Source organism: Sphaeramia orbicularis, chromosome 13 (assembly GCF_902148855.1).
Source record: "Sphaeramia orbicularis chromosome 13, fSphaOr1.1, whole genome shotgun sequence".
Taxonomy (NCBI): Eukaryota; Metazoa; Chordata; class Actinopteri; order Kurtiformes; family Apogonidae; genus Sphaeramia; species Sphaeramia orbicularis.
The window spans coordinates 37829273-37847363 of NC_043969.1; the positions used below are offsets into that span (position 1 = coordinate 37829273).

The 18091-nt window shown below is 33.3% G+C and overlaps 1 protein-coding gene across 1 annotated transcript; it reads left to right on the top strand.

Annotated features, from left to right (window-relative positions):
* The first annotated feature begins 10171 nt into the window (after positions 1-10171).
* guca1c (guanylate cyclase activator 1C) lies at positions 10172-17988 on the top strand. The gene is made up of 4 exons (XM_030151912.1): positions 10172-10517; positions 10871-11020; positions 13118-13205; positions 17117-17988. Exons 1-4 carry the CDS (start codon positions 10197-10199, stop codon positions 17248-17250), a joined length of 693 nt encoding a protein of 230 aa, XP_030007772.1. The 5' UTR covers positions 10172-10196; the 3' UTR covers positions 17251-17988.
* The last annotated feature ends 103 nt before the right edge of the window (positions 17989-18091 follow it).

The window sequence follows — 18091 nt, forward strand, 5'->3', positions numbered from 1 at the left end:
AAAAAAGCAAAATGATGGACTAAAATACAAGAATAGATAAAAAAAAAAAAAGACATAAAAACAGCTGTACAATTAAAAACAGTGTTGTACAGAAGAATAAAAAAAGCAAAATGATGGACTAAAATATAAGAATAGTTAAAAAAAAAAAGTCATAAAAACAGCTGTACAATTAAAAACAGTGTCGTACAGAAGAATACAAAAAGCAAAATGATGGACTAAAATGCAAGAATAGATAAAAAAAAAAAGACATAAAAACAGCTGTACAATTAAAAACAGTGTCGTACAGAAGAATAAAAAAAGCAAAATGATGGACTAAACTACAAGAATAGATAAAAAAGAAAGACATAAAAACATCTGTACAATTTAAAAAAAAAAAAAAAAAAAAAAAAAAGGGTCGTACAGAAGAATAAAAAAAGCAAAATAATAGACTAAAATGCAAGAATAGATAAAAGAAAGACATAAAAACAGCTGTACAATTAAAAACAGTGTTGTACAGAAGAATAAAAAAAGCAAAATAATAGATGAACATACAAGAATAGATTAAAAAGACATAAAAACAGCTGTACAATTAAAAACTGTCATACAGAAGAATAAAAAACGGCAAAATAATAGACGAAAATACAAGAATAGATTAAAAAGAACGTAAAAACAGCTGTACAATTTAAAAACTGTCGTACAGAAGAATTTAAAAAAGCAAAATGATGGACTAAAATACAAGAATAGATAAAAAAAAAAAAAAGACCTAAAAACAGCTGTACGATTTAAAAACAGTGAAATAAAAATGAAGTAAAACAAGAGAATAAACATAGTACATTTAAAATGGAATTTTTCCTATTGATTCATCACCATTCATTATAATATTATCCTCTGCATTTTGGAATTTTAATGAAAATCACATATTTCCCTTTATTTAATTTACTTTATCATGTAAATACTCATTAAAAACTCAGATTACATTCAAAATGTCATTATATCAATACATGAACTGAAGAAAAAGTGAGGGTTTTTTTAGCAAATGTACTATTAACTGAGCATAAAATGAAGCACTGATATTTATCAAAATACATGGGCTTTACTGGTGAATCAATGTTCCAGAAAATGATGAGGATGATGATGTTTCCACGGTAACTACGGAGCCTCTGAACGTCCAAATGGGTCCTATCTGATAGCGATGAACAGCTGACAAACTGTATTTTACCTCTAATATTTACATATATTGATAGAATTAGTGGTTTCGAAGTTATTAAACATTTTATATCAGTGGATGCTTTTGGTGGCTGGAGCCTGTTCAGGTGTTCGGAGGTTCAAGCTCTAATCTGCAACAATGGATATTTATAGTTTTTAGATTCTAAAAGAAAAGTCAGTTATTGGGGGGGATTTTGACAGGTCATTGTTTATATCACATTTTTCACTCCTGATAATACACAGCCTAAAATCATTACATAAAATATTAAGAATTAAGGCATATTTTGTGCATTTTTTGTGTGTTTTTATCCCATGTCATGTTTCTTTATTACTATAAAACTCCATCAGAGAGGTAAATTAAAACATCCATTATAATTTTATTTGACCTCAGTGACAAAAAACTAAAATCTCGGATATTTTTGTTATTTATTGTCATTCATGTTAAAAGGAAACCCTCCCATTCACCGTCTTACACTGTTCTACAGTGTATTTGACCCGGATGGTTTAATCCCGTGTTTCCCCTGTTCTTACCCCTGACCTAATACCACTGTTGGAAAATAAGCTTTAAATAGACAGCAAATAACTTTAATTTTAATCTAGTTTTTTTTCAGTGTCTTAATCTAAAAAGGCATCGTGAAGTTATTTTTTATTTCTCTTTTTTCCAACACTTTATTGGTTACCTTTTTCAATACAATATACAACATATAACATACAAACAGCAGAAACCAGTGGACATGCTGATGAAAACTAACACAACAAAATGGGAATAAATAAAAAAGTAAAATGAAATGTACATACAAGACAGTACTGGGACAATATGTATAGTAATGATAATGAAAATGAGGATGATTTATACTGCATTTTTAAAAACAGTCGACCAAATGGTAATGAGTAAGGTTTACAGGCAAATATACAAATACTTAACTTAAATAATTAAAAGAACATAAAACAAAAATCATATATATGTGTATATGTGTGCATAAGTTTGGAGGTGTGTGTGTATATATATGTGTATATGTGTGTATGTATTTTTTTTTTTTTTTAATCAATTTATTTTATTTTAACTCTTTACTTTCTTTTCATGATCTACTTTGTTATGACTTACTGTCATGTACTGAAGAGCAACATGTATAACCCAATTTTCTTCTAACAAAAAGTTTAACAAAAAAACCCAAAAATCAGTACGATCAACACCCAATTGTGATAAAAGAGCAATAAAAGAAAAAGACATGACATTACATCGTAAAAATAGTGAAAGTGGTTAATACTACAGCGATAATATTAACCAGTATTAATAGTTACAGCAATAAAAGCAATAAAAAGAAAGAAGAACCTAAAAACTATTAAAGGCAATGGACAGAACAAGCAATAAAATAGGAGTAACTACAACAAATAAGATATATATGATAAATAAGTACATAAAATTAAAGGTATACAGTAGGCTAAAACAAGATATTAATCTAACATTTTTCAAGGCGTCTTTGGTCAAGTTTCAGACGTTACATTCACATAAATAACCCAACAGGTGTCATTATTGTCTTGAATCAGTCTTAACCATGTTTCAATCCAGCTAACACAAAAAACATGAAAATATGCACTGAAGTAGAAAAGCACTCAGAGAGCGCAGACCTCCACCAAAGCAGATCAGCCCCCCCCCCACCATTACCACCAAAATTTTATCATTTGTTCCTTGTGCCAGTATCAACATTTCCTGAAAATTTCATCCAAATCCGTCCATAACTTTTTGAGTTATCATGCTAACAGACAAACAAACAAACAAACAAACAAACAAACAAAAAGACAGACAGACAAACCCCGATGAAAACATAACCTCCTTAGCAGAGATAAATATGTAAAAAATCTGCTAAAATACACAAAAAAATGCACTAAAATATACATAAAGAAATATGCTAAAATACAACTAAATATGCTACAATAAAAAATACACTTAAATATCTGTTTGTTATTTCTGTACACATACAAGTATACAGAGATGAACAATTAAACTGTCTCTCCCTCTCTCTCTTTGTCTGTCTCTCTCTCTCTCACTCTCTCTTTCCCTCCCTCTCTGTCTCTCTCTCCCTCCCTCTCCGTCTCTTCCTCTCGCTCCCTCTCTGTCTCTCTCTCTCTCTCACACACTCCCCCCCCCCCCCTCCCTCTCTGTCTCTCTCCCTCTCCCTCTCTGTCTCTCTGTCCCTCTCTCTCCCTCCCTCTCTCTCTCTCTCTCTCTCACACACACTCTCTCTCCCTCCCCCTCTCTCTCTCTCCCTCCCTCTCTGTCTCTCTCCCTCTCCGTCTCTCCCTCTCTGTCTCTCTGTCCCTCTCTCTCCCTCCCTCTCTCTCTCTCTCTCTCTCACACACACACTCTCTCTCCCTCCCTCCCTCTCTGTCTCTCTCCCTCTCCGTCTCTCCCTCTCTGTCTCTCTGTCCTTCTCTGTCCCTCTCTCTTTGTCTGTCTTTCTTTCTCTCACTCACTCACTCTCTCTCTCTCCTCCCTCTCCATCTCTCCCTCTCTCTCCCTCTCTGTCCCTCTCTCTCCATCTCTCCCTCTCAGTCTCTCCCTCTCTCTCCCTCTTTGTCTCTCTGTCCCTCTCTCTCTCACTGTCTCTCTCTCTCTCCCTCTCCCTCTCTCTCTCTCCCCTTTGTTTATAAAACACTTTAAAACAACCACAGTGGACCAAAGTGCTGTACAGAAGAATACATAAAAACCAAAATGAAAAAAAATTTAATACAAGAATAGATTAAAAAGACAGACAACAGCTCTACAATTAAAAACAAAAATAAAAACAACAAACAAATACCAAATAAAACAACGGAATAAAAATAATAATACATTCGAACACGGAATGCTTGAAAGTGCTAGGATACAACAGAAAAATAAAGATAAAAATATTTTTTAAAAGTTAGTGACTAAATGACATCAATAATATTACAATAATAACAATAAATAAATAAATGAGTGTGCAGTAGGTGACATTTCTGCCATCACCTACTTATAAAAGGTCACCCATGTTATATTTAATAACTTTATTAATAAACATTGAGTTATTCTTGCTTTTTATGTAACATATGTATAACATGCCTGGCTATATTTATCATGGAAGATAATAATAACTTTCAGGTAATATATATGTAATATGGTAAGAGGCTCAGTGTTTATGGTTTGGCACAGGAATAGTCTGAGGATAAGACGGCCCAGGGAGGAATTCCCTTAGTTAAGTCTAAGAGGAATTCCAGTGTCATAATGTTTGTGAGAGGGCAGCCAAGTCTGTCTCTGGGCAGTTAGATTATTTACAGCCGTGGAAAAAACTCATTAGATCACCCTTGTTTTCTTCAATTTCTTGTTCATTTTAATGCCTGGTACAACTACAGGTACATTTGTTTGGACAAACATAATGATAACAACAAAAATAGCTCATAACAGTTTAATTTAACTCATATAGACCCAAACATCCACTGTCGACCAAAATCATCTACAGATCTAAACACTGTAAGCCCGGAATTTGTGTTTACTAAAATGCTTTAATTATAATGCACTTAAATAATTTAAGTTTTATGATGTTACTATAAAATGTTAAGTATATTCTACTAATTTGTACATATAGTTGAAAGTACGAAAAAGTTTAAGTTGAATGGAATTAAATCACTAAGTTTTAGTCATGACCACACCTTTTTATTTTCGCATTGCATTGTGGGTATTGGGCATGTTGTTGAAAATGTGTTCTTTTTCTGTGCAGGGGTTCAGTGGGGTTGTGGTGTTAGTGTTAATTTGGATTTAATGTGTGTATGGCAGTGTTTATTGGCCTTTTTGTGTTTGTTTTTGTGTTTTTGTAGAGTTGCACCATGAGTCAGAGCCAGAGGAAGAACAATGGCTTTACTGTTCATCTAAGACTATTATTGTACATTAGAAATTTTAATGTCTTACCAAATTAAAAGCACTTTCTATATTAAAAAATGACATTGACTTAACTTCCATATATGCTTCAATATATGAAGTTGAATAATTTTGTAACTATTTTGGTCAGGAACAGGATTTTGAGTTTGATTAACTTAGAAAAAAAGTTGTTTAATCAATAAAAAATTAATCTGGCTGCCATTGAGAAAATTAGTCAGTGTAACCTAAAATGCTGAGTTGAATGGTTGGATAGTGGGGTTGATTTTACAACAGATTTAAAGTACAAATAACTTGTTTTTTAGTGTTTTCTACTTAATAGTTTAAGTTCAATACTTTGAGCATTAAAGTTGCAGCTACTTAAACCAACTGATCAGTCGATCATTACTCAAATCATTTAAGTACAATCACTTGCCTCAAATTTTTTGAGTAAACTCTACTTCTCCGGGCTTACAGTGAACTGTTTAATACCTGTTGATCTACTAATCCTATCAATACATGTAAATAATTGGTGTAAAATACAGTTTATCATCTTTTCATGGTGATCAGATATGACCCATTTGGACGTTCAGATGCTCTGTAGTTACCATAGAAACACCGTCATCTTCTACAACATTGGTTCACCAGTAAAACCCATGGAGTTGGATCAATGACATTTGATGGACACACTTGTTTACATTCAGTTATTGATATATTTGTTGAAAAAGTCGCTTTTTCTTCAGTTTCCTGTGCCTCTGACTTAATAGCCTTTGAATTTCATGTTGACATGTTTCATTGTCTATTAATGGGGTTACAATCGAGAAGGTTTCAGAAATTCGTTTCGTTCGAAATTCGTTTTGTGGGTGTAATAGTGGATGACAAGCTAACATGGAAGTCACATTTTGCTTATGTTAAAAAAAAGGTGTCTAAAAATATTTCTGTATTGAGTAAAGCAAAATATGTGTTGGATTATAAAGCAATGAGAATTTTATATTGTTCCCTTATTCTGCCGTATTTGAGTTATTGTATTGAAGTATGGGGCAACACATATATGAGTAACACAGAACCATTGTTTTTATTACAGAAAACAGCGATAAGAATCATGTATAATGTTAATTTCAGGGAACATACAAATGAGTGGTTTATTAAATCAGGATTGTTTAAGTTTAAAGAGTTGGTTGAATTAAGGACATTGCTGATTGTGTTTAGAGCAAGAAACGGACTTTTGCTGCAAATTTGCAGAGATTATTTGTTTTAGTATCACAGGATGAAGAACATAGAAGGAGGTTTAATTTTAAACAGCAAAGGGTACGGACTAATGTGAAGAAAATGTGTATTTCTGTTGTGGGTGTCAGGATGTGGAATTCTTTGGCAGTGGAAGAGAAGAGCCGTACAAATATTTTTCAGTTTAAGAGGTTGCATAGGGAAAGAATAGAGAAGCTTTATAAAAGCATGTAATGATATAATTCAGCTTATGGATGTTGGATATATTTTATTTGCATTGACTATCAGGTAAACTGTTTACTGTAATAACTGTAATGGCAACATATCTAATGTGAGCAAATGTTTCAAGAAAGGGGCAGGTATTAAAAGTTTTCTTCATCCTGCTCCTTTCCAATCATTTAGATTGGAATGAACGAATAAAATGAAAATGAATGAAATTTACTCTGAGCTTTTATGAACTTTTACATGATCAGTAATTTAAATATCAGAAAATACCTGATTCACACTGGAAAAAAATGCAAAATACAGAAGATAATATTATAATAAATGGTGATAAATCACTTAAGAAAGGTTGAATCTACTTTGGAAACTGCCACAAAAGTCACACTGGGTCTTTTTTGGGTGATATGGGTGAATGGTTGATATCTATCCATTTTCCATGTTTTCTTGATAATAACCAAAATCACTTCAGTTCTTACATAAATATCTATGGCATTGTACTGACAAAAACAGTGCTTTTAGGCATTCCATGTTTTCTGTCTGTTTTAGTCACATGATACACACAGGAGTTCGTACTTGATTACATAACCATTGTTTTTGATGACTTTGATGGTCTAATAATTTTTTCTGCGACTGTATGTGTGTGTATGAAGTTCTGCTGTGAAACTTCTATTCTGCGTCATCTTTATAAATCCTCTGTATTTATTAGTTGTTCAAATATCTGTACAGCACCTATTCCTCAGTCTGTTTATTCTGGATGTGGAATCATCGTTGTATTGAGATGTTTTTCCACGCTGACACCAGGGGTCAAAGGTCAAAGTTGATATGTATGGTACAGACTGTAAAACCCTTTAAGGCAAATCTCTCAGTAAATTAGGCTATGTAAATAAACCGACAAAAAATAGCATGAGAATATGAAAATACTTTCATTAAAGGGAATTTTAATCCTTTAAGACTTCGCGAATTAATTTTTCTCTATATTTAACTTTTGTCATCATTTGTTATTCTGTCCTCTGCATTTCAAAAAATGAAAACCAGGTGTTTTTCCTGTATTTAATTCACTGATAATATGTCTTCATAAAAGTTCAGAGTACATTTGAAGGTTATTGCATCATAACAGAGAAAACTAAAGAAAAAGGGAGGTTTTTCAGCCAAATATACCATTAATCGGACCTAAAAACAATCATCTACAGCTACTGTCATTTATGAAACTACATGGGTTTTAATGTGAATTGATGTTGTAGAATGTTTTCACGTTCACCAAGAAGCCTCTGAATATGGAAACAAAAAGCTGAAAACTGCATTTTACCTGAATTATTTAGAAGTATTGGTAGGATTAATGGTTCAGAATTTTGAAACTGTTTAGTAACTTTGAAGTTATTAAACATTTTATATCAGTGGATGCTTTCAGTAGCTGGTGGATATTTAGGTGTTTAAGGGTTAAAAATGAAAATAATTTAAGATTAGATTAGAAAAACTGCATTTTACCTGGATTATTTCAATGTACTGATAGTTTTAGTGCTTCACAGGTTATTTAACATCTTATATCAGTTTATTCTTTAGGTCCAAGGTTATAATAGTTTTGGATTTTTCATTATAGTTTAGTTTTATTTAATTTTGACTTTTTTTTCTCTAATATAGTTAGTTTTAATTAGTTTTTGGAGCAGGGTTGCTAGTTTTTATTAGTTTTCATTTTTTTCTAAATGCTTAGTTTTAGTTTAGTTTTAGTTTTTTCGTATCTTTTAGTCACATAAATCCCATACAGGACTCTGCTGCTTTCTCCCAACTTTAGTGTCCGTGTTTCCAGGTAGAGTGGGAACGAGAAACCGACTAAACGACAAGGGACAGACCGTGAAGTGTCGTATGGTGCCGCTAGCTAAAATTGCTTCAGTGAAATAAATCGATTGTCAATCCGACATTGACAAAGACAAAAACGAAGGATTTTATCCATAATTTTCATAAATTTTAGTTAGTTTTATAAGCACTCAATACAGTTTCAGTTATCGTTTTTTCTTCTTTTTTTTTCTTTTTTTTTTATCAGTGATAGTTAACAAGACAATGTGGACAGAAGAACAACAACAACACAAATGGGGAAATCAAACAAATAAACAAACAAACCAAAAACAACAACGACAGAGTATTGACAAACAACAACGACAACTGGTTAGGGGCGATGGGGAAAAGGGGAAGGGGGGGGTGAATGAAAATGAGAAAGAGAGAGGGGGGAGTGAGGGGGAAAATAATAATTGTTGTCATAATACAAAAATACATAATAATACCAGTAGCCTAATTTGCTAGTATTATTGTAGTGGTGGTAGCGGCGGAGGCAGTCACAATACAACAATGAGTTAAATAATTGAATATTTGTAATGATGTGTTTGTATCAGTTACTGTCAGTTTTGAGTTTATATGAATTAACTTTAATTATTTATTATTTATTTATTTTATTTCGAACATGTAAAGAAAAATAAGACAAAGCAAATTAAGACATAAACAAAGTAACATTTAAATGGACAGAACCTATCTTCAAGCACATACAAGTCTGAATATTGCATGGTCGAAAAGGAGTAGGAAGAAGTATAAACTTATTTAATCCTACCCCTCAGTGCTTTTACACCTTTATCATTAACTTAATACAACAATCAGCCTATACTATTTCCCTAATTTTAGCATTGAACCGCAGCAATACATAATGCAGTAACTGAATTATCCACAACAGTATGTTCATGTCAGTACAGTCATACAAACAGACTCAAATTAACCCTTTCATGCATAGTGGTCACTACAGTGGACAGTTATTCTCCAGCTGTTCTCTTGTATATTTATGAGTTTTGTTGTTTTAGTTCCATATCAGCCAACACAGTGGACACTTATGCATCATCTCATAAACTGCAATTCATACCATTACTGTAACTTTGCTGTTCTTGATTGGTTCTTGAGTGGAAACCAATTGTTAATTGTTATTTTTTGCATATTATCTCCATGAAGTGAGTAATAACTAGTATTAGAGTATGTTAAAAATGCAAGAAAACATCAGATTAGCTGCATTAAACATGATTTCATTTCACTGTTTTCATATTACTTTATGATATTGGGTTTTAAATACATGTTTCTTTGCTTCAAGAATAAAATTCATGGTGTAGCTGAGTGGACATTTTTGTAAATCTATGAAAAAAAAAAAAAAACAACCTCAATCTCATTGTTTTTTTTTCATGCCAAAGGAGGAATAAAAACACTCAAAAAAAACCTCAACTAAGGTTCTCATAATTCATGCATGAAAGGGTTAATATGGATATATATATTTACACACACACACACACACACACACACACACATATATATATATGGCTACTTATCGTTTTTTCTTTTAATTATAGTTTTTATTTATTTCAGTTAACAAAAATGTTTTTTCAATTCTAGTTTTCATCATTTCGTTAGTTTTCATTAACGATAATAACCTTGTTTGGGTCACAGGCTATAAGAGCAGTTTCCTTGAATAAATACATCTGCGATCAATGTGGGTCAATCAGGAGGCATTTACCGTGAACATCCCACTTTCTTGGGTATTGTCACCGGACTGCATGTCCACAGAATCTGTAATGTCTTGAGGTTCTTGGAAGACTTCTTCACTTATCCCATTAAGGGGTTATCTCTGCTTTTGGCTGTTCCAAGCCTTAAAGATTAAGTCTGTCCTTGCATGAGGGTTCAGTCAGACCTCAGCTGCCCGCCGCTCGACACGGACTCTGCCATTTGTCCCATCAGCCTCGCAGGACGCCGCTCTCTGCAGGATTCTGGGCAAAACGCAACCGGTTGTGGAGGAATAATGGGCGCGCACGGCTCCAATCTGGACGATATCCTGGAGGAGGACATGCACCACTGGTACACCAAGTTCATGAGGGAGTCTCCTTCAGGGCTCATCACGCTCTTTGAGCTGAAGGCTATGCTCGATATGACCGGAATGACCGAGGAGGCCAGCAGCTACGTAGACCAGGTCTTCTTCACCTTTGACATGGATGGGGTAAGAACATATCTGCAATGAATCTCATATCGGACTCAGCGGTGACGGGGATTGTCACCGCAGAGTCTGATGTGAGATTCATTTTGGGTTTGATGCTTTTGATGCATTGTGTTAAATGACAATGGGGTGGCTGCAGAATCCTAATGTGTGTTTTTTTCTTTTTTGGGGGGAAAAATGCAACACTTTTAAGAAAATAATGAGATATTTTGAAGATTTCATGTAATTTAAGAGACGCTAATATCTGTTCCTTCAGACCTAGAAGCCCCATATGATTGCATCAAATATACATAACTGATTTTAACAATCTAAGTTAAAGCTAGTTCTTTTTCTAACATATTCTGTTTCTTTTGCAGGATGGATACATAGACTTTGTCGAATACATCGCAGCGATAAGTTTACTACTCAAAGGAGAAATTAACCAGAAACTAAAATGGTACTTCAAGCTTTTTGATCAAGATGGAAACGGAAAAATCGACAAAGATGAAATGGAGACTATATTCAAGGTATGGTTCATTTTCTTTAAATCTGCATTTCATAACTCTTAATAAGTCTTAGCTTAGTGAACTGGTTTCTTGTTGAGATTAGTGGTGGGTTTAACTGGCCGTGAACTAGACGTGGTCCATAATCCAGAGTCTTCTTATCTAACCTGTGGTCTAAATATGGCTCTGTCATAACCCAATTCATCCACTAAAGCAGTTATCCTCACACTATATTATGTGACACTTTTTCACTTTTTAAGTGGTATTTTTTAACTTATTTTATGACCTAATTAAGGCTAAAACACTAAAATATTCACAAAGTTGCTTTAACCCTTTCATGCATAGTGGTCATTACAGTGGACATCTGTTCAAAGCTGTTCTCTTATATATTCATGGATTTAGTTGTTTTAGTTCCATATCAGCCAACACAGTGAACGTTTATGCATCATCTCATACACTGCAATTCATACTATTACTGTAACTATGCTGTTCTAGATAAGCCTGATCTGCAGTAACATGTTTGAGTGTAAAAAAAAAAACGTTAATTGTTATTAGACTGTAATTAACAGTTTTGGGTTTTTTGTTTTTCTAAACAAAAAGTTTTTTGTTTTTTTTTATTTGCATATTATCTCCGTGAAGTGAGTAATAACTTATTATAATAAATAATAATAAATAAAATAAATAGTTTTCACACAGTATATCAGTAAATACATATTTCTTTGCTTCTAACATTAAACCCATGGTGTCCAGCTGAGTGGACATTTTTGTAACTTCATGAAAAAAAAAAAAATCCATTGCATTGTTTTTTTTTCATGCCTAAAGAGAAATAAAAACATTCAGGAAAAAAAAAAAAAACTTGATTATGGTTCTAATAATTCGTGCATGAAAGGGTTAAAGTTCTTTAAAGAATTTTGAATTTGCATGTATTCTGTAAGTGCTTGAAATAAACAAACAAATCAAATGAAGCGAAAGTAAATGTGTCGATGTTAGCGGTTTGTGTTCCTGCTGTGCAACAAAATAGAAACATGCATATTACTGTTTCCTGTTTCTTCTCTATGTACTTTTACTTTCTTCAAATTACACCTCAAATCACACAGTTTATCGGATTAAGAATATCAATCAGACTGTGACTATTATCAGCAATTAAAGAACATTGTGGGGAAAAAAAACTAAATTTTCATTCACATCAGTCATGTTAAATCAGTAAAACTTAAAATTCTAAACTATATGGATAAAAATATCAGGACATGTGACACCTATACTTTGTATGATTACCCGTTCCCATGGATTTGATGAAAATAAATGGTAAAAAAAAAAAAAAAAAGGTCACATCAGTTGTCAATAATTATTACAATAAATATCAATGTATGAATCAGCATCTTTTAAGGCCAGAGGGTCATTTTTCTTCTAAAGTAACAGTTGAAGAAATCAGCTAACTTGCAGTTTAAAATGGTTATTTACGGTCAGAACATGGCAAATATTGCAGAAATTTAGAGAAAGAACATTTAACAAAATTATATGTTGAGGAAAATTAAGTTAAAAAACAAACAAACTTGGAAGCATTTGGAAGACAATGTACACAAAATTAACCCTAAAGACCAAAAAAAAAATTAATTCTAACGGAGTTTACACATACAATATCTGTCTTTATCGTTTTATAGCCCAGGAAAGAAACATCTTAATTCAGCATGTCCCAATACTTTTGTCCATATAAGCAATTACATTGAAAATCACTCAAAAAAATATTCTAGTTTTAGATGTTGCTTTACCATAACATAAGTAAAGTTGAACACAGAAATGCTCACAGTTGGAGCTATTATTATCAGTTATTTGGTTGAATTTACTCTGGATTTTCAGTTTGTGCAGCTGTTAATGTTTTGGTTTTGATACCATCGTCCCTTTCTGTCTTTCTTCATGTGGGTTAAATAAAGCTCACAAAATTTCATGTTTGCTAGGAAAACTGACTTATTTCACTGCTTAAAACTCCAGTTTTGGTGCCTCGGTGGCTGTTTAGTTTTAATTACTTTAATTTATATTTTATTGTGAGGATAAATAGCCACTACACATGCTGTTAAATTAATTAAACTGAAAAATCTAACTGTAACTGTGTAAACCCTCCAGGCTATTCAAGACATCACCAGGATTTACGACGTCCCACCGGAGGAGATTGTGAATCTTATATACGAGAAGGTCGATGTTCACGGAGAAGGTAATCCTAGATTTTAATGTTTATTCAGTTTTTTATAATGACAGTGTCTCTTATCGGGGAATAATGTTACCATAAACCACAGAAAAAAATCTGCTAAAATACACTAAAAAACATAAAAAATGCACTAAAATATTAAAGAAAATGCTGTAATACACATGTTGAATTCATTTTAGTTCAGGGTGACACTCAGTAGTAATGTAAGTTCAAGTGTATTAGACCAGAAAAATAATAACAAAACAGTCTGTAAATAATGACAACTCCAATTTTTTTCTTTGTTTATTGCAAAAAGGTCAAATTAAATCAGGAAATGTTTGCATTCAGTTAGCCTCATAGCATAACTGCCTAAATCATGTTTTTGGCCACATTATATTGTATGCATAAAATGAACTAGCAGTGTTAGAGGAATAAAGTCGTGCAGAAATTACAATTTGACCAAAAATATGACATAGGCAATTATGCTAGGAGGCTAACGATTATCAAACTATCCTTCCACCAAAAAAAAAAAAAAAAAAAAAAAGAAAAGAAATTGTGAATAACCTGAACAACCTGAAATTTCTTTAGAAAAATATAAAAAATATTATGTTTCAACTTATTATTTATATATGTGCATTACAGATTGGATTTACAATGGCACAAAACATATTTTAACAAACATAATATTGTTAAAATTTTGGAGGTTTAAAATGAGTTTGACAGCTGCGATCGTTAATATATTTGGTGTAATTTTTGCACTTTGCAAATTCATCCCGACCATGTGTTTGACACCCCTTCCATAGCCAGTTGTATACAGTCCTTTAGATTGTTTTTGGTTCAGTTAGTTTGTTTGTTTGTTAACACTAGCAGCAAAACTATTGGTTGAATTCGTACCAAACTGGGTTTATAGATTGCCAGTGATCCAGAATAGATGTCATTACATTTTGGGAAAGGTAGGTCAAAGTTGAATTTTTTTGAGCTTTTAAAAATCTTCCCATTTACTTATAATGGGTGAAATCCATGCGAGGGGCGTGGTTTGTTGTGCCTGGCACCACTTGTATTGGATTTGATTAGACTTTGTTGATCCCACAACAGGGAAATTCAATTATCAAAGCAGATACAGAATAAAGTGACAAAAACGTGTGCATGCGTAAAGATAGTGCAAGAAAACCAACAATATAAAATAAAATGAAAATAAAACCCGGCCCCTCCCACATATTTTGCCCATTCTAAGTAAATGGGAAGATTTTAAAAATTCATTAAAAATTTTAACCTTGACCTACTGTTCTCAAAATGTAATGAGATCCATTCGGGGTCACTGGTAATCTATAAAGTCAATTTGGTTTGAATTCAACCAATAGTTTTGCTGCTACAGACATGTGAAATTTCGCCCATTATCAATAAATGGGGAAGAAAAAAAAAAAGATTTAAAAAATTCATAGTAAATTTAAACTTTGACTTACTTTTCTCACAATGTAATCACATCTATTCTGGGTCACTGGCACTCTATAAACCCAGTTTGGTATGAATTCAACAAATAGTTTTGCTGCTAGAGTGTTAATAAACAAAGAAACCGAACCAAAAACAATACCCCTTGCCTCCCCTTCAGGGAGTAGGGTAATGATCCATATTTTTTTGTCTTGATCTGAAAAAAGTACGATTACATAAAAAAATGTGAATAACTGCAACAACCATATTAGGGCTGAAAGATATATTGTTATGGTATCGATATCTAAATATAAACATTCAAGATATTAATATCGAAAAAGCAACGATATAAACGATAAAGATTTCCCCCACGCTCGCCCTGCATGTACAGCTCTGGAAGTCACAACAAATTTGATTTATTCGTACTTTATGTTAATGTTGATGACTGGCAATGAGTTCTTATAAATAAAACTGCACTTTCCACATTCTTTTGTATTATGATGTATTGTATTTTTCTGAAAAATGCTTGGTCAGGTCATCTGGTGCAGGTCTGCTCTGTGTTCCCAAAGTCAGAACTAAACATGGAGAATCAGCGTTCAGTTTCTATGCTCCATATATCTGGAACAAACTACCAGAAAATATCAGGTCTGCTGAGAGTCTGAGTTCTTTTAAGTCAAGGTTAAAGACTCACCTGTTCACTGCTGCCTTTGACTAAAAGGCTTTTGACTTTTTAAACTTTATATTCTCTTTGAAACTCTGCACTGCAACTCTTACTTTAATATATGTGTGTGTTTTTATTTTTATTTTTTTCTATTTTATTTATTTTATTTTATTTTATGTGTTGTTTTATTACTCGCTGTTTTTAATCACCTTTTACATGTTTCTTTTATAATGTTTTAATGTGTTTCTTTTTGTTTCTTTTATTTCAATGTCCTGTGTGAAGCACCTTGAATTGCCTTGTTGCTGAAATGTGCTATACAAATAAACTTGCCTTGCCTTGGTTTTCACCGAACCCGTAGTCATATCGTATCGATACCGAGATATTTGGCATGAATATCGAGATATGAAATTTTGTCCATATCGTTCAGCCCTAAACCATATATAGCCTGCAATGTCATAAGAAAAATAAGCGTAATTTACAAACAAGATAACTCAAAAATGTTTTCTTTGAGACAATTTTAACAATATTATGCCTCATTTTATCATTTACACATGTGAATTACAACTTACACCTCACAGTGGATCTACAAAGGAAAAAAATTATCTACTACAAGAAAAAAAAGAGAACAGCCCAAAAAAATTATCCACTGTAAGAAAAAAAAGAGAACAGCCTAAAAAAAAATATCCACTAGTAATATCGCACTGGTAGTTCACAAAGTTGCCGTCAACTTTTCACGTTAGCATTAGCTTAGCAACGAACCTTCACACAGTCCACACAAGGGGCATTTACCACTGAAAACTAACCCCAACCATACCCTAACCCTAACCTTAACCATTTAACGCCCATGCCTAACCTTGAGCAGACACTGGAATCGTATTTAATCATTTAACTGCTTTGCAAACTATATTAATGGAAATATCTATATTTTAAAATAACTTTATTTTTTAGCGCACGACCTCCACTTCCGGTGGGGTACTTCCTTAGCATTAGCCACATTAGCCCAAAGCCTTAAAAATTTTCAGCCTATCCTTTTATTTTTTGTGGTGGCCTTAATTTTAAAGCAAAGCACCTTTCGGGAAAACAGCGCCCCTGTAATTGAAAAGGTGGATGATGTTTTTTTTTTCTTATAGTGGATATTTTTTTGGGCTGCTCTCTTTTTTTTTTTCTCATAGCAGATCATTTTTTTTCACCTGTTCTTTTTTTTTTTCTTATAGTGAATAATTTTTTTGGGCTAGTAGATAATTTTTTTCGCCTGTTCTCTTTTTTTTTCTTTTAGTGGATAATTTTTTGGCTGGTCTCTTTTCTTTCTTATAGGGGATTTTTTTTTTTTCGTCTAGTGGATAATTTTTTTAGGCTGTTCTCTTTTTTTTTCTTATAGTGGATAATTTTTTTAGGCTGTTCTCTTTTTTTTCTTGTAGTAGATAATTTTTTTTCATCTAGTGGATAATTTTTTTAGGCTGTTCTCTTTTTTTTTCTTATAGTGGATAATTTTTTTAGGCTGTTCTCTTTTTTTTCTTGTAGTAGATAATTTTTTTTCATCTAGTGGAGAATTTTTTTAGGCTGTTGTCCTTTTTTTTCTTGTAGCAGATCATTTTTTTCGTCTAGTGGATAATTTTTTGGCCTGTTGCACCTCTGGGCCACCGTACAAAACACATGTGCAGACTATGTGCACATATACAACAGAGTGGAATTACAAAAAGTCAGACAGTACAGATGAGGTTACACTGGTGGAGGTCTGACAGTGGTGGGGATGAATGACCTGTGGTAACAGTTTATATGTGATGTTCTTTTGTGAGAATCCTCCAAATGTGTAAAAGGTGACTCAGATCTCTCCTCCTCTCCTCCTCAGGTGAACTGACCCTGGAGGAGTTCATCACCGGAGCCAGAGAGCATCCTGACATCATGGACATGCTCACCAAGATGATGGATCTCACCCACGTCCTGGAAATCATCCTCAGGGGTCAGAAGAAAGCCATAAACTGAAGCACACGCCAACATGCTGGACTATGTGGACATTGTTTGAGATGATTTTTGGTGCATTTTCAGCACCAGTGATGAGGAAACTGTGTTTTATGTGCATGATGATGATGAGACAGTTTGGTTGAACGGTCCCCGTGGAGGTGTGGTCTCTCTGAAATCCAGCCAAGGGAAGCAGCGATCCTATCCCCTTCCCTCTGCTTGTGCTGGCAGCTCAGGCGGTGCGTTGGGAGAGTTTACAGGTTCACATCATGGACTGAGATGATGGCGCGCAAGACGATGGAGGAAGCACTTTGAATTAATCGAGTTGAGCTCAGTTAAAAGTTTAATTGAGGTTAATGGACGTGTCACATGGGTCTCTTGATTCGCAGAACTGTCGAGGACGAAGTGAAGGTTAGAGCGTGCTACGTCAGTCCGAGATGTCCTGGTCAGATATGGGATCAGTTTCATCTTCAGTCTAAAAATATTTTGGATTTACCTGATTAGATTACTTGATATGAAAACAGCTGCCAAATTCACTGCGAATTTCTTACAAAAAGGCATTTTTGTCATTTCTTCTGCCAATAGATGACTACACACAAACTGTAATTTTATCTGTTTCATGTAAGATTTTCATAAAAAATACGATTGGTTTTATAAAACACAAAACTGTTGTGAATATCCATGTGTTGAATTGTGTATAAATGACTAGATTTAAGGTTACAATGTTGCCTTAAAATCAATACAACATTTTGGTTAAAACTGTCTCCTTTTTGTTTCTCATTAAAAAAAAGTGCAAGTGGTGACAGGTACAAAAAAACTCCACCACTCGCACCTATTGTATCTTATTTTGGCATCGATCCAGCTG